We start from the raw sequence: 25,688 nt of genomic DNA, 5'->3' as shown, positions 1-25,688 counted from the left end.
ATAATTCATGTTTGTGATTTTTGTACATTTTTTACTTATAATTGTACTGTAGTTATGATTTTTTTTAAATCATAAAATTATCTTTGTATGTTATGATTTATATCAACTGGACATCATCTTGGGTTGTCTTTGAGGTCACAAGTGATTTGGCTACTCATGCTATGTACTGACTGCATATCACTAGTTTCCTGTCGAACGTCCATTAGGGGGGGTTGCTGATGCATGAAAATTATTGTTCTCCTGTATTATTACTCACAAAATCGACAGTTAATGTGATTGTATGGTTTAACAGGACTGACATGTGACTTGTAGTAACCAATTTTTTGTAAGTTATGTTTTTGTATTTCACATCTTTATGAGGTTTTATGTGTTAGGCTTTTGTTGCCATTTCTGTTTTATAATGTTCATTCAAACGCCAGATGATTATCGTTGAGCAAAGGTGGCAGCAAATTAAAAAAAAAAAAAAAAAAAAAAAAAAGAAAAGATTAGCTGTATATATGTCTTATAGGAAATCCTGGTTGCCAAAAATGAATATGTTCCCAGACCTAGTCTGAGAAAAGGTATAGTCAGAAAGAAAGATTGCAGGACAGAGGGAGAAGTACTGGAATGGATTGGGGTCCCATTCTCACCACACGCGTACTCATGAAAGTGTTGTGAGTCCCAGGACCGGAGGGGGGATTTACGACAATTGCAGCCATTACCCAATAGTTGTGATTTGTTTTCGCAGTATACTTTGTTTTTATATGTAGCCTGGTTACACAACAGAATGTCTGAAGCTACCAGCGGCAGTAGGCAGGAGAGTGATAAGGCTATAACAGTCCTTTCTTTACCTATCTCTCTTTCCTCCCTAAGGAACAAACTAATAGTTCTGAAAGTATACAATACATTTTTGTCACCACTATGCAATATTCCAAGTCTCTTAGTTTAGTGCTTCTTTAATACATTTCTCTCCATACCTCTCACTCTTTCTCCATTTCTAATGCCTTTACATGGTTTCATATAATTTTATTGAATCCTTAGCTCTCCACACAATCATGTTTCTTTCTGTTGTAGGTGCAATTATTACAGCATTATTAAAATCTTTGCAAGCTTTCCATATTTTTGTTAGGCTTTCTGTTTCACACCAACACAATCCCATTAGCAAGTCTTATACTCATATTCACTGTAACATAATTCTTTACCACTTTCTATGCTTGTCTTCTTCAGATTCAACGAGACTTGAATCTCCTCTTATTCTGAGTTATTGGAGGTTGCCTGTTAGATTGTTGTCATAACTACATTTTTAGTGAATGAAACTTTGATTAATAATTTCTGATAGTTTTCTATAGCATTCCTATCTCCTCCTGCACTCACTGTTCATTTTTCTCACGATCAATCAATTCTTCATAAAGCATTACATTTTATCCAGCATGTCCTCTTACATTTTTACTGTTATGTTACCTCTCATAATTTAGCATTAGCTGTGGCCCAACTTCTTGTTGATTTCTTTCTTTGCCATATCTTCCATATTTCTCTGTCACACACAATAGATAAAGAAAAGTGGTCTTACCTAAATATTAAACTTTTTCATAGCTTCCTTGAACACCTCCTAATATGGGCAGTTAGACTTGCAAAATATCACATTAAAGAATGCTCCTAAATTTTTTATACTTGCAAAATATCACATTAGAGAATGCTCCTAAACTTTTTATACAATCTATCTTTCCTTCTTGATGAAAGGTAAAATATATTCCCTCTCTCAGGTTGCTGGGAAATTTCAGTCACTGCATTAACAGCTACAGGTTAAGATGATGTTAACAGTGATATATAGGGTTTTCCATATTATTCAGACGCGCTTAAAGTTTAGTGGGCAGTTTACAGTTAAAAACAGACAAGATACCAATTTATTACATAGCTGCAAAGGCAGACACATCTGTGTTATTGTTATTTAAGTTGACATTGTTGTAGTGATTGTCACACTTCTTGGCTCTTGTTTCTGCAGCAAGGAATAAGAGAAACATCTCCACTGTATGTTGTCTGTCTGACATTCTAGAAGATAATTGATTAATATCATCACAATAACATGGTGACAAAGGATGATAGTAAAATAACGCTTGCCTGTACAAGAAAGTCCTAAACAATACCAAGCAACTTGCCCCCCCCCCCCCCCCCCTCTTGAAGTGGAGCCAATTAAGTAACTTTCCGCTGCACTGCAGTAACAAACAGACAGCAAGCAAATTGTATATTATATAAAATTAGTGTAAGATTCTTTTCTTTTACAATTACTAGTTATTAAATAAATAAATGCAAACAATGAAAGTGACGGACCAATCTCAGTGTGTCTCTGAAATGCTTTATCAGAATGAAAACAAGGTTATCACACACCACAATGCATGCAAAGCTAAATTCTCCTCTACCTTTCTCAGTGAAGTAATTATACTGAAGCGAAGGCTGGAAAGGTTCTACAATTTCATCTGGAAAAGAAGATATTTACAAAGTTAATTGCACACAGAAGATTAAAAAGCTTTATATGTTCCACGACTTAAATATGGACAATGACCTCAATAAATGCTTCATAGTAAAGTACCCAAAACCAAGAAAGCATCGCTACTATATACAGCCAAACACTATAAACAGGTGGGTACATTAAGGCATCATAAAGCTGTAAGCCATTTGGAACTGCTTAAGACCTGAAGCATATTAATTAGACAGTTTAATATTTCACTAACTGCAAACCACATAGAGCCCACAAAATAATGGTATCTCTAACACCAACTATTTTCTGTTGTCTGTACATGCCTCAGATTTTGAACAGATAATGAGAATAATATTTATTTAAATACTCACAGTTGCTGTGATTGCACAGATCTTACCATTGATGTTAAGGCTGGACATATCTGGCGGTGGTGGCAGATCTGGCGAAACTGTTACAGCCTGTCGCACTTGTCCGACGGCTGTCAGGAGCTGAAAATACAACACAAAAAAATATACATGCATGTAGGATGAAATTCTTAGTCAAGTGGTGGAGACTATTCTTCACATAATTCCACAATGTGTTCAGTAAAATTTGCAAATAAAAGGCAAATTAGTAAAACACCTGCAAAGCAGTTTAGTAAAATTTGCAGAATACTTTAAGTCGCTACTGAATTAAATTTAGATCACTATCATGCACAGTAACAACCTCCAAAGAAATTATTCTGCAGTGAGAAATTTTAAAAGAACAACATGAAACTAAGGCATGTTCAGCCACTGGATCACAGACTGCTCTAAAATGTTATGTTGGATCAGCTGATGTCATTTGACGTTCATTCTACCTCTCTGACTCGGTTCAAACCTAATTCACGTGTCTGTGAGTATTAAGAGCAACATGGCTGAGTACATATTTGCAGGATACATCAACATGATCTCCCTGAATAACAAAGCTCACAGTAATGGAAGAGCTGCTCGTCACCTTTATCATGATCATTCTTTAGAACATCCAAGTCCAGCACATACCCTTTTCGCCACAATTACACAATGGCTTCGAGAAAGGGTACCTTCACTATCAGCGGGTGTGACTGTGGTGATCCAAGGACACTGCACACCCTAACTGGAAGAGGCTCTACTGCATCACGTTGGAGAGAACCTGTCAACAGCTACACGAGCAATTTCTTTCGCTGTTAATGAGTGGAATTGTAAAAAATGTGATGCACTGAGTCACACCCGGTCAGTTACTTGTAAAAGTGGTCGCGTTACCAACATGTCTTCAAACAGCTGTAGACAGAAATGGTACATTTACGGACATTGGGTCCTATTCAAAATATTATCTACTCATCCCCATCTACAATTCCTAGAAGTTTGTAATGGGAATTTCCAAATATCCTGTTTCCAATCTTGACCTTCCTCTACAGTTCTCACCCACTACAGCTCTCTCTAGTGCCATGGAAGTTATTTCTTTATGTCCTAATGAGTCCTATCATCCTGTCCCTTCTTCTTGTCAATATTTTCCACATATTTCTACCCTAGCTAATAGTGCAGACTATATCACATTACAATAGCAAATCGTTCAGATTTCACCACTGTATGAATAATATTTTCCTGTTCATTTTAGCCTGACAAAGTCCCCAAAAATAATATGTCATTAGTTATAAAGTAATTTTCACAGTGGTACTAATGAATAGTTCTAGTTTATTCTGAACATGTTTCAGCCCCTATCAATGACTAAAGAGCCGACATACATGTCACAATATCTGATATTTTTCACTTCTTTGATAATTTTATTTAGTTTTATAGTTGAAAAATACTTTTTGTAAACTACTTTATTATACTGTTCACAATTTTAATGTTAAGTTTGTTTTTACTTTTGCTTCTACTCTCTGCTATTAAGATAGTCATTCTGCATCTACATAGATACTCCGCAAGCCACCGTACGGAGTGTGGCAGAGGGTACCCTGTAGCACTACTTGTCATTTCCCTTCCTGTTCCACTCGCAAATAAAGCGAGAGAAAAATGAATGACTGTATGCCTCCGTATAAGCCCTAATTTCTCATACTTTATCTTCATGGTCCTTATGCACATAAGGACCATGAAGATAAATTATGAGAAATGTTAATTAATTATGGCAGCAGTAGAACCGTTCGGCAATCAGCTCAAATGCCAGTTCACTATATTTTCCCAATAGTGTTTCTCGAAAAGAACATCGCCTTCCCTTCAGGGATTCCCATTTGAGTTACCAAAGCACATCTGTAACACTTACGTGTCGTTCAGATCTACTGGTAACAAATCTAGTAGCCTGTCTCTGAATTGCTTCAATGTCTTCCTCAATGTGACCTTGTAAGTATCCCAAAGACTTGAGCAGCACTCAAGAACAGGTCGCACCAGTGTCCTATATGTGGCTTCCTTTACAGGTGAACCACTTTTTCCTAAAATTCTCCCAATAAATTGAAGTCTACCACTCGCCTTCCCTATTACAGTTCTCACATGCTTTTTTCACATCATATCGCTTTGCATTGTTACACCCAGATATTTAAACAACCATTAATGTGTCAAGCAGGACACTATGAAAACAAAAACTGATTAAAAGAGCGAGAGAAATGCGAGGTAGAAAGAATAATACGGTTAAGAATTAGGCAGAAAAGGAGGAGGAAAATGGTGAAAATTTTTTAAAAAAGAATTAAATTGAGAAAGAAAGACACGAGGGTAATTGTGGGGGATTAAAATAAACGTAAGTAAATAATTGAGTAAATAATGAAATTCTATCACACATGAAAAGAAGGCAAGGATTGATGATGGAGGTTAAATCGAGGAGGATGCAGGACGTGATGTAATTGTCTCAGTATCCACATGATGATGATGATGGCGATGATGTATTTAGAGCATTCAACAGCATGGTCATCAGCGCACTTATTGGTTATTACCAGACACATCTCCTGGTTTGAACAATGCTGTCATAAATGAAATTGCTGTAAAAATTCCCCAAGAACACATATTAGCAGTTTTCTTCACAATGTCTGTCTATGTTGACACAAATATCTGGCTAATCAATGATAAAATCAATTTATCCATTAATTACTGTTATGATGCAACAGCCTTCCCCAAGATTGTTATGAACTGTCCGATACCACCTTTTTTATATGCATCTGTGTATTTATTATACGATTCAGTGGTTCCTAGGGCCTTTTATGTGTATTTTTATAGGTATTGTTCAGTTCAGTTTTCCCAAAAAACCTATACTTCTTTGTAAATACATATAGAATATTCTGGAATGACGTACATTCTCATGATTGTTAATAGATTGTTGTCATTAACAAAAATATGTACATATGCCAAATTAAATATCAGATTGTGAAATTGAAGTAATATATGTTTAGCAATAAATATTAAGAGGCTAAGGAAATGTTAACATGAATAACGAACGCCTCTGATTACCATAATTGCAATTTGTAAATACGCCAACACAAAAACCTCATTACGGTTCAAATGAAAATAACAATCATTACCCAGTGATGTAATTTCACTCGTTATTCATTTTTATGTAATTCATTGTAATTAATGATGTTTGTAAACTACGCAGATTGTTAGTTACACCACCCAAATTTACGAAATTCTGGTATTTGAGAAAACGTGTGTATTTAATTTATGTAATCTGGTGAAGTACGAAACGTATACTTCGAACAAATGTTAGCAATAAAATCCATAAAGTCACTAATTACAAAATTAAAGTAACATCAAAAGATTGTTGAAATCAGATTGTGAATTAATTTTCACACATAAAACCAAGATGATGATATAAATGTTATATTATTTGACATTATATTTTATAACCTGTACAAATGTAACAGCAGTTAGCTTAGATGAAATTGTTTTTAATTGTAAGTTAGATTTTGTAATAAATTAACAATGGTAGCAATTGTTAAAATTGTATTTAAAGCAACGCAGCAATGCTGCACATGGGAGTCAGTTTTGTCAGTTGTTTTGCACATATGTCAGTTCTGTCGATCAGCTGATGTCAATAAATAATTTGTCATACGTGAAATTTTTGTGATGTTCTCATTACTCGCAGCACCCACAACATCGATGAACCACAGGCCAACGCAAGTTAAGTAGTGACATTTAAAAGATCGTTACAGTGTGTTATGTCCTAAAATCCATCAATCATTTGGAAAAAGTTCTTATGACAGTATGACACTTTCAATATGTAGTTCACTTGTTTCAAGGCGGGTGGTTAATTACACTGGTCCACAAATTTTCACCTTTTATGTCGCATGATGTTGTTGTGGTCTTCAGTCCTGAGACTGGTTTGATGCAGCTCTCCATGCTACTCTATCCTGTGCAAGCTTCTTCATCTCCCAGTACCTACTGCAACCTACATCCTTCTGAATCTGCTTAGTGTATTCATCTCTTGGTCTCCCCCTATGATTTTTACCCTCCACGCTGCCCTCCAATACTAAATTGGTGATCCCTTGATGCCTCAGAACATGTTCTACCAACCGATCCCTTCTTCTGGTCAAGTTGTGCCACAAACTTCTCTTCTCCCCAATCCTATTCAATACTTCCTCATTAGTTATGTGATCTACCCATCTAATCTTCAGCTTTCTTCTGTACAACCACATTTCGAAAGCTTCTATTCTCTTCTTGTACAAACTATTTACCGTCCATGTTTCACTTCCATACATGGCTACACGCCATACAAATACTTTCAGAAACGACTTCCTGACATTTAAATCTATACTCGATGTTAACAAATTTCTCTTCTTCAGAAACGCTTTCCTTGCCATTGCCAGTCTACATTTTATATCCTCTCTACTTCGACCATCATCAGTTATTTTGCTCCCCAAATAGCAAAACTCCTTTACTACTTTAAGTGTCTCATTTCCTAATCTAATACCCTCAACATCACCCGACTTAATTCGAGTACATTCCATTATCCTCGTTTTGCTTTTGTTGATGTTCATCTTATATCCTCCCTTCAAGACACCATCTAAGTTGTGCTCTGTGCAAAATTCTACCAGGCGGCTTCCTCTTTCATTTCTTAGCCCCAATCCATATTCACCTACTACGTTTCCTTCTCTCCCTTTTCCTACACTCGAATTCCAGTCACCCATGACCATTAAATTTTCGTCTCCCTTCACTATCGAAGTTAAAACTGTTTCCAATCTCAGGGATACAAGCAAATTATGTGTTTACATTTCACAGCCACACTTGTGGTACATTATAAGGGCTACATGCAAAGGCATAGTGACAAGGGTTCCTCTGCCATAAATGAGTGAGGTGGATGTTTCCAGTACATTTTGAAAACCCTTCTTAACACCATGACTCATGCGCACACCATCCAGTCACGTGAGCGTTGTCAAATGCAGAAACCAGACATGATTTTAACTGTCATTTGTCATGGCTGTGTGCTCTTGTACTGCTTCAGCTCAATTGTTAGTGGAACAGGTGTCATGGCAGTTCACAGTGAATGCATGAGGGGTGATGGGTTCAAATTGAAGAACTGTGTTACGGTGTGCATGTACACTATGTGATCAAAAGTATCCAGACACCTGCCTGAAAATGACTTACAAGTTTGTGGCACCCTCCACCGGGAATGCTGGAATTCAGTATGGTGTTGGCCCACCCTTAGCTTTGATGACAGCTTCCACTCTCGCAGGCCTACATTCAATCAGGTGCTAGGTTTCTTGTGGAATGGTTGCCCATTCTTCACGGAGTACTGCACTGAGGAGAGGTATTGAGGTCGGTTGGTGAGGCCTGGCATGAAGTCGGTGTTCCAAAACATCCGAAAGGTGTTCTATAGGATTCAGGTCAGGACTCTGTGCAGGCCAGTCCATTACAGGGATGTTATGTTGTGTAACCACTCTGACACAGGCCGTGCGTTACGAACGGGTGCTTGATTGTGTTGAAAGGTGCAATCACCATCTCCGAACTGCTCTTCAACAGTGGGAAGTGAGTAGGTGCTTAAAACATCAATGTATGCCTGAGCTGTGATAATGTCATGCAAAACAACAAGGGGTGCAAGTGCTCCTCCATTAAAAACACGACCACACATAACACCACCACCTCTGAATTTTACTCTTGGTACTACACACACTAGCAGATGATGTTCACTGAGCATTCGCCATACCCAAACACTGCCAGTGGATCGCCACATGGTGTACCGTGATTCGTCACTCCATACAGTGTTTTTCCACTATTCAACCATCCAATGTTTACGCTCCTTACACCAAGCGAGGCATTGTTTGGCATTTACCGGTGTGATGTGTGGCTTATGAGCAGCCGCTCGACCATGAAATCCAAGTTTTCTCACCTCCCGCCTAACTGTCAAAGTACTTGCAGTGGATCCATATGCAGTTTGGAATTCCTGTGTGATGGTGTGGATAGATGTCTGCCTATTACACATTACGACCCTCTTCAACTGTCGGCAGTCTCTGTCAGTCAACAGATGAGGTCAGCCTGTACGCTTTTGTGCTATACGTGTCCCTTCACGTATCACATTGGAAACAGTGGACCTAGGGATGTTTAGGAGTGTGGAAATCTTGCGTACAGATGTATGACACAAGTGACACCCAATCACCTGACTACGTTCGACGTCCTTGAGTTCTACGGAGTGCCCCTTCCTGTTCTCTTACAATGTCTAATGACTACTGCGGTCGCTGATATGGAGTACCAGGCAGTAGGTGGCAGCACAATGCACCTAATATGAAAAACATATGTTTGGGGGTGTCACATAGTGTATGTGTTCACAAAAATGCCCCGTACTTGAAGCAAGAAACCTGATAACTTTTATTACATTTGTGCAGATGTCATTTATGGTTCAAGAAGATGACCGTTGACTAAAGCAGTAAAACAACCACAAACCTTGTATTTTGGGTACCGAGTTGGAGACAAAGATAAATTGTGGGCTCCACATATTTGTTGCAGCTCATGTTCATCTACACTGTATGCTTGCATGTGTGGTAAAAATGTTTCCATGTAGTTTGGTGTGTCTGCTAGTTGGCATGAACCAGCAAATCATGGATCAGATTGCTATTTGTGTATGGTAACCCCCTTCAGCAAAGGATTCAATACCAAGCGACTGAGGAATATTCAATTACCTCACATCTCATCTGTCATTTGCCCTGTGGCTCATGGTGAAGAATTGCCAGTTGCTGTTCCCCTACATGTACCACCATCAAGTAGTGATACTGATGAGCTACAGTGACACATATAGCTGAATAAGTGTAGTCATCCGCTAGTGACACTGACCCTACATTTACACCAACATCATCATCTGGAGAACACACAAAATCACACAGTGCGAACTAAGTGATCTGCTTAGTGATTTAGATCTTCCGAATTGTAAATCCAAAATCTTGGGTCTCGTGACTGTAGCAGTGGGATCTCTTTGCTTACAAAGTGTGTGTCCATGTTTCAGGAGCATCAGAAAAAACTTAAATGTCATTCCAATACTGAAGGTGACATTACCTTCTCCACTGGTATTGATGGTTTGCTGAAAGAAGTAAACATTACATACAAACCAGATAGTGGAGACTCTTTATAGATGGCTAAAAACAAGTCTGAAGGCAGTACTGTTACCCAATAGTAATGAAAGGCCTTCTATTCCTCTCACATATGCTACCTTAGTTAAAGAAAGATGAACCATATTGAAATCTGGTCTAAACTGCATTAATTACAATAAGCATGAATGGGCCATATGTGGAGATTTCAAAGTCAGTGCAATGTTGTTGAGTTTGAAAGAGGGTTACATGAAGTCTCAGTGCTAACTGTGCGAATGGAACAATCACGCAAGAGAAGAACACTACAACAAAGAGGGAATGGCCTCCACAAACAACTCTGGTCCCTGGATCAAAAAATATTGCAGAACAACTCCTAGTGAACCTGAACAAAATTGTTCTCCCACTATTGCACATTAAGTTGGGACATGTGACAGCATTTGTTGAGACTGTGCACACACAGGAAGAAGCAGAATTTCAGAGTTTGTGTAAGAAGTTTCCACAACGCTTCACAAAGACGATCACAAAGGGGATACTCATTGGTCCTCAGATACCCTAGCTACTGCGGGACTTAAACTTTGAGTCCATCCTAATGCCTGATCAGCTGCATGTGTGGCATTGTTTTTGTAACATGGCAATATTGTTCTTGGGAAACAGGAGAGCCAAAGTTACAGGGACCTTGTGGATGAACTCATTCATGCTTATAACATCATTGGCTGCCACATGATTTTTTAAGATGCTCTTTCTTTACTCCCACCTCGATGTATTCCAAGACAACTATGGTGCATTCAGTACTGAGCATGGTGAGTGGTTCCACCATGAGATTTCTCTCATGGAACAGCAGTACACGGGGCTGTGGACTACTGCCATGTTGGCTGATTCCTGCTGGATGCTACAGAGAGATGCGCCAGACACACCCAGAACACTGTGGACCAGTGTTACCAGTGAGTTTGGGTTATCTAAAAGCTAAGTTACTATGGTCCATAACATTTTTCTTGGAAAGTGAGCCAAAATACTTAAAATATAGCTTGTCTTCACATAAAAATGATTTGAGACGCTACTTTATGGAATGAAAAATAGCTGAATTAAAATGTTAAAACTTCTGTCATATGCAGATAGCTGATCACTTAATAAAAAAATGCAGGCTGAGCCATCAATTCAGAGCTCTTTGATAGTACAGCCACTTAAAAATATTTTAGAATGGGTGTTACACTGTTGCAGTTGTGAGCTAGGATGGGGGACAGGCTCCAGGTAAGCTGCAGGTTTTCTTAAGCCAACATATGAATTACCTATAGCTAAAATATTTTTTGTAGATTAAAACTGAAGAAACTGCAAAAAGGTGGGAATTTAAGGAGATGGAACCTGGATAAACTGACTAAACCAGAGGTTGTACAGAGTTTCAGGGAGAGCGTAAGGGAACAAATGGCAGGAATGAGGGAAAGAAATACAGTAGAAGAAGAATGGGTAGCTTTGAGGGATGAAATAGTGAAGGCAGCAGAGGATCAAGTAGATAAAAAGACGAGGGCTAGTAGAAATCCTTGGGTAACCGAAGAAATATTGAATTTAATTGATGAAAGGAGAAAATATAAAAATGCAGTAAATGAAGCAGGCAAAAAGGAATACAAACGTCTCAAAAATGAGATCAACAGGAAGTGCAAAATGGCTAAGCAGTGATGGCTAGAGGATAAATGTAAGGATGTAGAGGCTTATCTCACTAGGGGTAAGATAGATACTGCCTACAGGAAAATTAAAGAGACCTTTGGAGAAAAGAGAACCATTTGTATGAATATCAAGGGCTCAGATGGAAACCCAGTTCTAAGCAAAGAAGGGAAAGCAGAAAGGTGGAAGGAGTATATAGAGGGTCTATACAAGGGTGATGTACTTGAGGACAATATTATGGAAATGGAGGAGGATGTAGATGAAGATGAAATGGGAGATATGATACTGCGTGAAGAGTTTGACAGAGCACTGAAAGACCTGAGTCGAAACAAGGCCCCGGGAGTAGACAACATTCCATTAGAACTACTGACAGCCTTGGGAGAGCCAGTCCTGACAAAACTCTACCATCTGGTGAGCAAGATGTATGAGACAGGTGAAATACCCTCAGACTTCAAGAAGAATATAATAATTCCAATCCCAAAGAAAGCAGGTGTTGACAGATTTGAAAATTACCAAACTATCAGTTTAATAAGTCACGGCTGCAAAATACTAACACGAATTCTTTACAGACGAATGGAAAAACTAGTAGAAGACAACCTTGGGGAAGATCAGTTTGGATTCCGTAGAAATATCGGAAAACATGAGGCAATACTGACCCTACGGCTTATCTCACAAGCTAGATTAAGGAAAGGCAAACCTACGTTTCTAGCATTTGTAGACTTGAAGAAAGCTTTTGACAATGTTGACTGGAATACTCTCTTTTAAATTTTGAAGGTGGCACGGGTAAAATATAGGGAGTGAAAGGCTATTTACAATTTGTATAGAAACCAAATGGCAGTTATAAGAGTTGAGGGGCATGAAAGGGAAGCAGTGGTTGGGAAGGGAGTGAGACAGGGTTGTAGCCTCTCCCCGATGTTATTCAATCTGTATATTGAGCATGCAGTGAAGGAAACAAAAGAAAAATTCGGAGTAGGTATTAAAATCCATGGAGAAGAAATCAAAACTTTGAGGTTCGCAGATGACATTGTAATTCTGTCAGAGACAGAAAAGGACTTGTAAGAGCAGTTGAACGGAATGGATAGTGTCTTGAAGGGAGGATATAAGATGAACATCAACAAAAGCAAAATGAGGATAATGGAATGTAGTCGAATTAAGTCGGGTAATGCTGAGGGAATTAGATTAGGAAATGAGACACTTAAAGTAGTTTTGCTATCTGGGGAGCAAGATAACTGATGATGGTCGAAGTAGAGAGGATATAAAATGTAGATTGGCAGTGGCAAGGAAAGCGTTTCTGAAGAAGAGAAATTTGTTAACATCGAGTATAGATTTAAATGTCAGGAAGTCGTTTCTGAAAGTATTTGTATGGAGTGTAGCCATGTATGGAAGTGAAACATGGACGATAAATAGTTTAGATAAGAAGAGAATAGAAGCTTTCGAAATGTGGTGCTACAGATGAATGCTGAAGATTAGATGGATAGATCACACAACTAATGAGGAAGTATTGAATAGGATTGGGGAGAAGAGAAGTTTGTGGCACAACTTGACCAGAAGAAGGGATCGGTTGGTAGAACATGTTCTGAGGCATCAAGGGATCACCAATTTAGTATTGGAGGGCAGCGTGGAGGGTAAAAATCATAGGGGGAGACCAAGAGATGAATACACTAAGCAGATTCAGAAGGATGTAGGTTGCAGTAGGTACTGGGAGATGAAGAAGCTTGCACAGGATAGAGTAGCATGGAGAGCTGCATCAAACCAGTCTCAGGACTGAAGACCACAACAACAACAACAAAATATTTTGTATTGAAAATACTATTCCAGAAGCTTCACATACTGGTGCTTCATCCTGCTGGAGAAGGAAACTGTACATCAATGGAAAGTGTCCTATCCTTAATTTGGTGAACACCATTTCCTCCCACCTGTGGGGCTGGCATGAGATTTGTCTTGCTTGGGTGGTCAACTTGATTGTCTGCGGTTTGTAGTTTACCACGTCTGACTGCACATCTTCCCACTGAATATGATCCTTCTGTCTGTCAAATGGACAATGTGTTGTGGGATGGCACACTGAATCATGCCACCTTGGCTACTTTTGTCAGATTGTCAATACCTGTATCCCAGTGTGTCCCAATACCCAGCAGAATACCAACTCTTTGCCTTGGTTTTGCATGCACTGTAAGGAATCCTGGATAGTCTGAATCCTTTCTTCTACTGGATATATTTCTTATACAGATTGCAAGGAACTGAGGGAAGCAGAACAGATGAAAAACTTTCCACTACAATGGCTTCTCACCTACTCCAGATCTTTCAGGCTCCATATACCTCAGCATCATAACTTGTTAGTTGTCTTGGAATGCATACTCTGAAGACCCCCATTAAGGAAAATTGCTGAACAACTGAGTATATTCCCCTTCTTAGATTCATCCATACAGATGACAATAAAATGTTGACACAATTTTAAAACTGAAGAAGAGCAGCTTTAAGAAATGAATTCTGGAGTACAAGATTTCTTACACTCTGACAATGTTAAAATCACTTTGAATCTTTGAGTACACGCAGGCAGCAGATTTTTTCATTGATGACTCATTATCATGAGGTCTGATACCTTCAGAAATACAAGACATTCTATAGCAGAGATCCCGAATGGCAGGGTTGCAAGTGGCCAATTCCCGAATGTCGACTGTTCATCACATTAGGCTCAGAAATTTTATACGACCCTTACTGATGGTCAGCTGTAGTTGCACCTTTGTGGTTGTACAGTTGGATGAAGAGTAGAATTGGCAAAAGCATCCACAAACATTGGACTTTCAACAAGGTTTCCAACTGTGGATGTGATGCTCTTGACAGCTATTAAAACAATGTTACACTTTGCACAGCTCCCTGGAAAATTAATTTCTCCCAAATGGGATTGCTAACATGGTAACTGTGTGCACATCTCATTCTTCTGACACACTACATACAGGCATGATGATTCCACCTGAATGCCTTGGCTGACACAGGGATTGGTTACTTGCTTGCAAAGGTTGGGAAAATGCATGACCCTGATTGTTGCTTGGTCATTATCATTATATACTGCTGTCTTAAGGGTGGGTAGCAAAAAATCGCACTTATGCCCTGCAATTAAGTTATTTGAAATAAAATAGCTTTTGTAAGTGAAGCTCCTGATGAAATACTAAGTGTAGAAAATTTATCAATTAAATAATTGATTAATGATAAATAATTGTGAAATACCTTTTGTAAGTGAAGCTCCTGTTGAAATACTAAGTGCAGAAAATTTATCAATTAAATAATTGGTTAATGATAAATAATTGCGACAAATCCCTTAGGATCACTAATGGTAGGTTACACCAGTGATTTAAGTTTTGATGAATTTTATTCACCCACTAAACACAATAAGTAGAATGGTGGCCCTACAAAAAGTATGCAGGTATAGTGTCAAGTCAACAGACAACAACGGTATACACACTGTAAAGTTTATGTATCTGCAGTTCAAGTAGAGGTAGGTTCCCTCAGTCATCTATTCATTGCATATGTTCATAATACAAAGTCCCATAACACATTAACAATTCATAAACCAACAGCTAACCCATACAGTTAAAGCTCAATAGTATATTAAACAAACTATAAGTTTCTTTAAGAACTAATAAAAAGTTTCAGACTAACAAGTAACAATTATGAACAGGAGTGGAAATAATTCTAAGTCCCACACTGCTCACTGCCTGACACTCCCAGAAGTAAAGAGTTCCATCTGGCTGCCAGATTCTCCAAGTTCAAGCTCATAACAGTGTTTACTAACAGAGGCATGTACACATGTTACTTTCTCACCATCTCCCAACAGATGCCCTCGGTGTGCCTCGAGTGTGGCCTTACACGCCATCATGAGCTCACCCACCAAACTGCAGCAACTTATATGTAATAAATACATGCTAACAGAAGCATCTTTCTTCATCTGTCCTTTCCAACCATGGTTCATTCATGAACACATGTACTTAATGTTTATGACAAAGAAAACATGTCAAAAGGTAAGGATACAAATGAACATGGTTTCTTATGGAGCGTATTTTTATGCCCTTACTCATGATGGTTTCAGAATATGTGTAAGGTGTTCCAATTTCAATTGGTTTGCATCTTTATTAATGGCCAACTGACTATTTAACCAACGAAAGAAATCAAGCTAAGACTTACACATACTGGGAAACAGGACAAGGTAATGGATAAATGTGCTGCTCCATGATGAGTGGATGTGTGGAGGGATCGTTGTTCTGACACATTTGCATAATTTGCTGTGATCAAATGGTTGTGCATTAGTTAGCAATGTATGACGATCAATGACTATAGCTGATTCCCACAGCTATTGTCTGACACACTGGCTGTAATTATCACTCAATGCACTTAATAGTTATTAATTTTTTATTTCAATAATGTCTGTGGTATGCCAGGAGTAATTTTCTTGTCTTTTTGTAGAACATACTTAGTAACTGGGAACCGGATACCAGCTTACGGTGCGAATGACCAGAAAACCCCCCTTCCCCCTTTCCAGTATTCTCCAATCAATACCCCATTCCTCCTTGATCAGGGAACATATAATTCCAAAAACCAAGATTAATATTTCCACTTTAACTGTTTTTACTGTTTGAACTATGAACTTCATTTGGTGAAAGTAATTTCTGCTCAGCTACTGTTTTCTTACAACTTTAGAATGTGTGGTGATAATTTTATACATTTTATTTGACAATTTTATCTCCTACAGTAGCTGGTTCTACAGTAACTACAAGAAAAGGAATAACAACTCAAGCAGCCACTGGAGTTGTTGTATCACCTGCTGTTGTTGTTGTGCATGCCTACTGGCTGATTACAACAACAACAACAACAACAACAGGAGCAGCAGCATTCTTGGCTGTTGCCTTCCTTCTATGATGCAAAATAAGACTGGTGCTCTCACATTCCCAACTGAGCAGAGCACACAGCTGTTTTCATGACAGTGGATATCAATATCTCCCTGCAGGTTGCCTAACTAATGGCTTCCATGGGCGAAAAAATTTGATTTTCAATAATTCACATGATTATTGACTGAACTTAAAAAATTGAAACTGTTGTCATAATATACTCATTAAGAGGTACAACCTAGCATTAAAAGTTTTAAGGCAGTAAGTCAAGTAAGTTAGAAACTGTGTGTATTTCTTGAGGCAGCATAAATCACAAAGTGCAAATTACCCAGACTCGATTCATCCAGTATTCAAGAATGAGAGCACTTGGCGACTTCCTACAAACTGTAGACCTAATTTCAAGCTCAAATGAAATTTTTCCCACTGACACACCTCACAAAATGATAACAGGAAAAAAAAATTATCGCTTACTACTTTTTTGCTACCCATACAGTAAAACTTCAGCATGGAGCATAACATTTTAATTTATTACTTATTTACTACAAATTCCATTCACAATACATTTTGCAGATAGTATCCACATATATCACTGAATGTACCTGCAAAATCATATCATTTCATGGCACACATTTCATGAGATATGATGTCACAAACATTGTGATGTGTGAAAAACTAGATTTTGCTTACAACAGAGTGCAAATTACATGGACTATACATGTCCAGTGTTTGAAAATGAGAGTACATAGTAACTTACAACAAGCTTTACACATAATATACAACTTTTCTAAACTTTTTCTCACTTAAAAACTCAATGTCAAATATTAAACGCATTAACTCATTTGCAAAGTAATCAGACATTTGAAGCTGATTTATACATGTGAGTTCAATTCTTTAAAGAATCAGGTACAGGGAGTTTACTGGAAGAGGACTAGTATACTGTTTTCTTGTCCTGGGTAGACACAATATGGTAAGCATTGGTTTGCAAATAAGCACCTTTGAATGAGTCAGTATATTTGCAGTTTGATGAAATTTGTACATTGTTTATTATAGTACACTGTTTAATCATTATTAGACACAGCAGTGTTGGGTGATGACAATGTACGTGCAATTCCTCTGGGCAGAGAAGTCATACCTCATTTGTGTCACCAAGCTCTGCAGCCTCTGGCATAGGTGCTGTTTCTCTTGGGACTACCACAAATATACCAAAATCGTGTGGTAATCTAGAATCAATGCATAAGTTAATTCACTGTCTGAATCAGCTCAACAGTTTCACATCAACACACTACAATTCAATGACTGGATCAGATGAAGTGCTTGTTGAAGTTCAGGTGTTCAATGCCAGGCAAACCAATTCTGTCTTGGAAAAAGTTCATGTCGTGGTGTACATTAGTTTTCAGATGGTTAAAATACTTCTAAAATAACATGAAGCTTAAGTCTCACCTTGGCTTTACTGCACATGGTATGGTATGGTATGCAGTAAGATAAATCAAAGAGAGGGTGGGACTATTTGGATGCTACTCCTTACAAAGGGGAGAAAATTCAAAATTGACCTGTGTGGTTCATCACACAGTTGTTAGTGGAACTGTTCAACCACCATGAGTACGAGACATCAAATGCAAAACATTATGTTTTTTTTGAATGCTTCTCAGAAAATATTGAGAGAATAAATTTTAAGATAAGTCAAGAAACATATAACTTCCTCCTACATACATTTAATGTAATGAGTCTGGTGGTAAAACGAGAGAAATTTGGGACATTTACAAATAGAATAATTAAAGGTGCAATGTCTAAACTGAAACAGGATTAGCCTGACATTCAGCAACACATTAAATTTTCTCCAGTCTACAACTTTAGGTTGGACTTTGTCTAGTAAACAACATTTTAAAATATGTACAATACTTGAACACTGACAAATGTAATGCTGTTGACAACACACAAGGATGTAAAATGCACTCCATTAACATGTGGTGTATTGAAATAAATTTTCTGCTTGGTCTTCTATACTGCTTGCTCAATGTACAGATTGAATAACAGTGTGGACAGACTAGAACATTGCCTCACTTCTGTCTCAGCTACTGCTTCTCTTTCATGTCCTTTTGACTCATAACTGTAGTTTGGTTTCTGTACAAGTTGTACATAACTTTTCACTCTTTGTTACTTTCAGAATTTTAAAGAGTGTACTTCAGTCATCATTGTCAAAAGCTTTCCCAAAATCTTCAAAGGCATTAGACATATGCTTTCCTTCTTCAATTTACCTTAAAAAACAATTCATGAAGTCAATGTTGCCTTGTGTGCTCCTACATTTCTCTGAAGCCCAAACTGTTCTTTCCTGATATTAGTTTCTTCCAGCTACAGGTTGAAAATACCACTACAGTTGTAAGGTTCTTTTATTTAAGACACAACTGGTTTCAGGCTCTGCACTCGCTGGTAGCACACCATGTCTTGTGCTTGTCCACCATGGCACTTGGAGTCACACCACTAAGTTACAACCACCTGAAGATGGGCGTATAAGAGCCCAAAACCAGTTGTGTCCTAAATGAAAGAACCTTACAACTGTAGCAGTATTTTCAAACTCTGGTATAATGTTCAGTTGCGGATGTTCCTCCAACAGGATTGTTTGTAGTTTCTACCAGTTTTTCCTTTCTTCTGTAAATAATCTGTGGTACTATTTTGCAACTACGACTTTGTAAACTGCTGATTTGGTAATATTCACACATGTCAGCTTCTGTTTTCTCTAGAAATTTACTTCAAGACATTCTTCTTGAAGGAAAGGGTATTTCACATGTCTCATATCTTGCACACCAGTTGGGACAGTTTTGTTATGGCTGGCTCTCCAAAGGATCTCAATAATTCCTAGGGAATGGTATCTGTTCCAAAGCCTTTTCTGACAACGTCTTTCATTACTCTGTGAGAGTCTTCTTACACTATCAATCTCCGTATCATCTTCATTTACACCCTCCTCTCTTTCTATGAGATTTTCTTACAGTCTATTTCTCTTGTATAGACCATCCTTCCTCCATCTTTCGGTTTTCCCTCCTTTGCTTTGTCATATAGGCTCTTGATATTCATACAGCCACTATTGTTTTCTCCAAAGGCACCAATCTTTCCCCTACTCATGCATGTTTCCACATCCATTTAGCACCTTATGTCAATCTTATTTCTTAGATGTCTGTATTTTCTTTCACTTGCCTCATTTGGTATGTTTTTGTATTTTCTCCTTTCATCAATTAAATTCAGTATCTTGCGTAATCCAAGAATTTCTTCAAAGCCTTGTCATTTTGCCTATGTGATCCTCCACTGCCTTCACTATTTCATCTCTCAAAACTACCCATTCATCTTGTGTAGTATTCCTTTCCTTGTTTTAGCCCATCATTGCCCAGCATTTGCTTTGAAATTCTGTACACCCACTGGTTCTTTCAATTTAGCCAGGTCCCATACTTTCCTATGTTTTTGCAATTTCTTAGATTCTGTTAGGCAATTCATAACCAATAAATTACGTCCAGATTTCACATCTACCTGTGTAAATGTTTTGCAGTTTAAAACCTAGTTTCCAAATCTCTGTTCTAACATTATTTGATCCATCTTAAACCTTTCAGTGTCTCCAGGTCTCTCCATGTATACTGCCTTCTGTCATGATTCTTAAACCTAGTTTAGACACACACTGCACTGATATTGTAGTGATTATCTAAAATATTATAACAGAATACTTTAAAAACTACACTGGAAGCACCTTCTTTATTGAAGTTACTAAATCTAAAATAACTTTGTCTTGTAATAATAGCATAACACACGAATATCCCAACATTTAAAAAAAGTACAAAGACATTACAATGTCATTTTCCCAAAACATATTAAAGGTATAGAGCACAAACATCTACATGATGTTTTAATATTAACAAATGCAACATCAATTTCTAATACACAGATTTTTGTTCATATCCTATAAGTCTCCTTTTCTAACAAAAGATTGTTAAAAAATTGTTCGATGGGTAGGTGCCTGAGGTAATGAATAATTTGTCATTTAGTGCATCTCATTGTTAATATTTATTTTATAGGGACCTGTACCATACTCATACTCCAAGTGGTTAAGTTATGATTCCAATAACACTACAGCACCTCATTGTGGATACTGAAACATAGCCAGAGCTTACAGTTATAAAGGACTGATGGCAATCACCAGTTCCCAGATCAGAAACTTCAGGTTCATCAATCCTGCACACAGCCAACATTGTCTAAATACCCAGGGGAGTCACTAGCACATCACACCCTGCTTAACCACAAGCTAGGCATTAAAATTGTGACTGCTCTGGTATTGGGGAACTGACCAGCCAGGTTCACTGAAAAAGAATGACATATACAATGTCCAGACTGCATTGGGTACCATGATGTGATGCACCGTTGCCTTCCTCCAACCTTTGAACTGACTTATACAGCCAGTTTTAGGGGAACCTACAGATTATGGGCATTCTGAATAGGACTGCAACTCATCATGTTTCATATCAACACATCTTTGCAAAGGTGAAAGAAATGATATGTGACAGAAAAAAATCCTAGGACCATGTGTGCTACTACTATCAAGGATAATTTCTTGCCATCTTTGTGGTAACTGCCCAGTGTCAAGTTGGAAATGACAATGTCATTGATTCTCCTAGTACAGGGAGATGTACCACCTGTACCACCACCACCAAGAGGCAGTTGGGAGTATCTTCCAACTTTTTGTCTTGCCTTTCCCGACTGCTTCTTACATGATAAATGGGATGTTTCTAACCCCTCATAGCAAATACAGTGAGATGGATTTGAACTCTTTGGCTCAATAATTTAGACTACCTGTCATGGATATAAATCAATGAGACTTGCAATGACAAGGATGGGAATTTGAAGATTTACTGGGCCAACCAATTCCCCAAGAAGATTAATGTGGCTGCCTGTTCTATCATTTGTCTTCTGACTTCCATCCACTGACTGGTTGTTAGCACCATTTGATGATCTGACGTCCATGATCAACAGAAGAACTATAAAAGATGACTTGCTAGAAAACTTTCTCTGCATGACAATGAACTTCTCTTATTGGGGTCTTTCAGTAGCAAAGCTTGTTTCCTCTTCATAACAATACAAATACCAATGAAGCTGCTGTTGGCATAGGTTTCCCCTTGTTCTAAAAACCCTGCTGAGTGCTGCAAATTCGTCATTTGTCTCTGTACTTTACCTACACTTTCCTGAAACTTTCAGACTTATTATACTTTAAATAATATTCTCTGGATATATACATTCCACTTTTTCTTGTTAAATCTATCTTCCATCTTAAAATGTGATGGTGGAGCAGTCTTTCAACAAATTTCACTTTTTCTAAATCTTTCCTATCTACTATTCCAGTCAATAATTTAGATTCACAAATTGTTGAATCGACTGTGCGTCAGTTCTCATATCTGCGAACTATACAAAATTACACTCGTGCAAATGAAATGTATCAGTGCTACAGAAAAGTGAAATTAGGATTTACCAATTTTTACATGTTAACCACATTTTGACATAAAAAATAGATCATCTGCTTTTTACAAAAATGTTGATATGTGAAACTGTTACAATAGTTACCGCTCTGTTAGATTCTCGCCACCTTGCAACAGCAATAGAATCCTGAGTATTCATAGCAACTGCTTTTGCGCCATGTACCATGGGTGGCAGACCTGTAGATTAAAAACACACTTTGAACTTATTTTGCTATATTTCAATATTTCCTTTAAACTATCAAGATTTCCACTTAATGAACAGTCAAAAGCAGATGAAGTTGAAGAGATGGGGGGGGGGGGGGGGGTGGAGGGATGTGTGTTCACACTCATGAGTTCTCAGATTTACAAGTCTTACCTATCAAATAATGGTAGACCATAAATTCAAGCAGAATACCAAAAGGCAAGGAACCATGTGGGAACAACAACTGGACAGGGATTATAAGGAGGGGAGAGTGAAAGCTTTTGCCAGCACTAGAAGTGTCATGAGCCAAGTGTTTACTCCCTTTGCAATGCAAAGCAGAGATAAGAGAAATATTTATGCTTCTTGCAGGCCCCCTGTAAAAATTACGATTGATATACAAAATTCATGAATGCTTAAATCAGAGCTAATTTGGCCTTGTAAATTGTTGGACCGGCATAATAAGAAAGTGTGTGCCAAAAATAATTTTAAGAACAGGTTCCTTACACCAAACAAGAAAAAAGTTCATATAAACAAATGTCCAAAAATCCTTCATTTTCGAGCTATTAATGGAAGTTTATAATTTAGGTGATTTGAGCTCATCAACATATAAACTCATAACATGAATATAATATAGGGAAACATTCCACGTGGGAAAAATATATCTAAAAACAAAGATGATGTAACTTACCAAACGAAAGCGTTGGTATGTTGATAGACACACAAATAAACGCAAACACACACACAAAATTCAAGCTTTCGCAACCAACGGTTGCTTCATCAGGAAAGAGGGAAGGAGAGGGAAAGATGAAAGGATGTGGGTTTTAAGGGAGAGGGTAAGGAGTCATTCCAATCCTGGGAGCGGAAAGACTTACCTTAGGGGGAAAAAAGGACAGGTATGCACTCGCACACACACACATATCCATCCACACATATACAGACACAAGCAGAAAATGTCTGCTTGTGTCTGTATATGTGCGGATGGATATATATATGTGTGTGTGTGTGTGTGTGTGTGTGTGTGTGTGTGTGGGGGGGGGGGGGGGGGCGGGGGGGGGGGCGCACAAGTGTATACCTGTCCTTTTTTCCCCCTAAGGTAAGTCTTTCCGCTCCCAGGATTGGAATGACTCCTTACCCTCTCCCTTAAAACCCACATCCTTTCATCTTTCCTTCTCCTTCCCTCTTTCCTGATGAAGCAACCGTTAGTTGCGAAAGCTTGAATTTTGTGTGTGTGTTTGCGTTTATTTGTGTGTCTATCAACATACCAACGCTTTCGTTTGGGAAGTTACATCATCTTTGTTTTTAGATATATAAACTCATAATAGGTTCACATGACATGTCAATGAAGAATTTCAGCGTCCAGGTGGCCTGCTGCATAGACCAATTCTACAGATGGTGTTGCTATGGGTAGCCCTCTGTTTGCCTTAGAAGCTAACCTTTTTATGGAAGACTTCAAGGACAAAGCGCTTCAGTGGGTGTTTTTGGAGGTATACAGACAACACCTTTGTGGTATTGCCGCATGAAGCAGCAATGCTTCCTTCCTTTTTAGAACATCTAAATTCACCCTATCCAAACAATCATTTCACCATGGAAATGAGAATGGAGACCTCTCACTTCCAGATGTCATGGTTTGTACAAGAGAAGATGGCTCCTTGGGCCACAGTGTTTTTTGTAAACTAAAACACACCAGTCTGTATTTGCAAGTGATGACCTCTTATAACCCATCCCTATGCAGCTGTGTATTATGGACATTTTCCATAGAGCTCAGGATATCTCAGATCAAGAGAACTTTTAGCAGAGTTTAGCTGTCTATCACCTATGTTTATTCAAAATCGGTAAACCAACAAGCAAATTCATCATACTTTTCAACAAGCAGATGCTGAACCTCACGAGCAGCCACAAGAAATGGAAAACTTCACTATGATGATTTTCCTCCCTTATAGTGACTGCATGTCCTTCAAGACTGGCATACTCTTCAAGAAACACCAAGTAAAAAGTGTTTTCAGTCTTATGGGACAAGTGCAAATGGCACTGCGTTCCAAAAAGATGACCTAGTTCTAAGGAGACCAGCAATATATATGATTCTGTGTCTGTGTGCGATATCTTACATTGGTTGGACATGTCACACTGTTAAACACAGAAACAATGAACACAGATGTTACATCAGACTAGGTTGGCGAGCTAAATTTGTTGTTGCTGAAACTGTATTAATATGGGACACGACATCAATTATGAAGAGACCAAGATGATCTTGTCCACTTCCACACCCTGGGACGCAGTCATTAATGAACCAAATGACAATCACATAGTGAACGACTTAATTAATTGAGAGACAGACTTTCAGCTTAGTGAATTGGATTGACAGTACTAAGGCATTATCAGCCACAGACAAATTCAATAAGATAACACCAATACCGAATCAAAGCCAGGACAGCTAAGCTGGGCACCAACGCACATGCCGAGGTAAGCAGCTTGTGGTCAGGCTTTCCAGCACAGAGCATTTTTTTAGCAAGGTGCCCTGGACAATGTCTCCTGCAATGATGTTACAGCCATGCCTCCTGGTGCCTGTGTTTTTTGTGGAACAGTATATAAGTTGGTGAGCCACAACGGACTGATACGGTTCCATCTGAAGACGATGAGCAGCTGACTCACAAAAATATTGTGCTGTTAGGCAACTTACTTCCTGTCACATAGTGCACTGGGAGCAGGTGTAGATAAATAAGTGCTTTTGGAGATGGGAGTAAGAAAACCCAAAAGGTCATCTTTGAATGTGAAAATTGACTGTAGGAAAAGAATTCCGCAACAATGATTATGTGCAGTGCAGTCAGAAGGAAGACTTCAGGCTTAATCTGCAGGAACTTTAGCCTGCAGGTATTTATAATTATGAATTTATGATTTTAGGTAAGTATAGCTGCTAACTGAACTTTATCATCTTTTGTGCGTGCTCTTCAGTGAATTATTTACAAGCATTTGCCAAAATTATTGAGTATCAATTAGGTATTATACTAGCAATGGAGATAATTGTAGGAGTGTTTATCAAGAGGGTATACATGTTTGTAAGTAACTAAACTGGTGAGTTGGAAAAGGGATCATCTCCCAGAAAGTTAATTTTTCAGTAGACACAAAAAAATTGTTCTACTACACAACACATATAAGCATGGTGTCGTGGAGTTGGCATGTAGCAACTGGCCACAGGGTGATAAAATATATACTGTTACAACATAATTTAGCCATTGACTGTGATCAGTAATTGAGTTTGAATGTGCTGAAGATGAGCCATTTTTGAACCTGATGATGTTGATGAGGCAACCGGCATTCCATTTGCACAGGAAAGATGGTGTTATGCAAGTTTATATTACATACTCATTACAGCAATAAAAAGAGTGTTTTATGAGCATACAGGTTTATTCATAATGTAACCAAAATATGACCACAAGAAAAATACAGCAAAGCAGACAATGGTGGGTATGCTTCATCTATATCTTGTCCATCATTTGCAGGACAATGGCAGCTACTG

At 38.2% G+C, this 25,688-nt stretch overlaps 1 protein-coding gene across 1 annotated transcript in view; it reads right to left on the bottom strand.

Annotated features, from left to right (window-relative positions):
• Positions 1 to 25,688, bottom strand: part of LOC124721847 (vinculin) — a 302,703-nt gene that overhangs the window by 84,914 nt on the left and 192,101 nt on the right. The window contains exons 14-16 of the mRNA XM_047246978.1: positions 22,079 to 22,170; positions 2,853 to 2,943; positions 2,397 to 2,453 (exon numbers count right to left, since the gene is read on the bottom strand). Of these exons, the coding sequence (XP_047102934.1) occupies positions 2,397 to 2,453; positions 2,853 to 2,943; positions 22,079 to 22,170 (240 nt within the window). The remainder of the gene's footprint in view (positions 1 to 2,396; positions 2,454 to 2,852; positions 2,944 to 22,078; positions 22,171 to 25,688) is intronic.

Source organism: Schistocerca piceifrons, chromosome X (genome assembly GCF_021461385.2).
Source record: "Schistocerca piceifrons isolate TAMUIC-IGC-003096 chromosome X, iqSchPice1.1, whole genome shotgun sequence".
Taxonomy (NCBI): domain Eukaryota; kingdom Metazoa; phylum Arthropoda; class Insecta; order Orthoptera; family Acrididae; genus Schistocerca; species Schistocerca piceifrons.
This window is presented reverse-complemented; position numbering and strand designations above follow the sequence as displayed.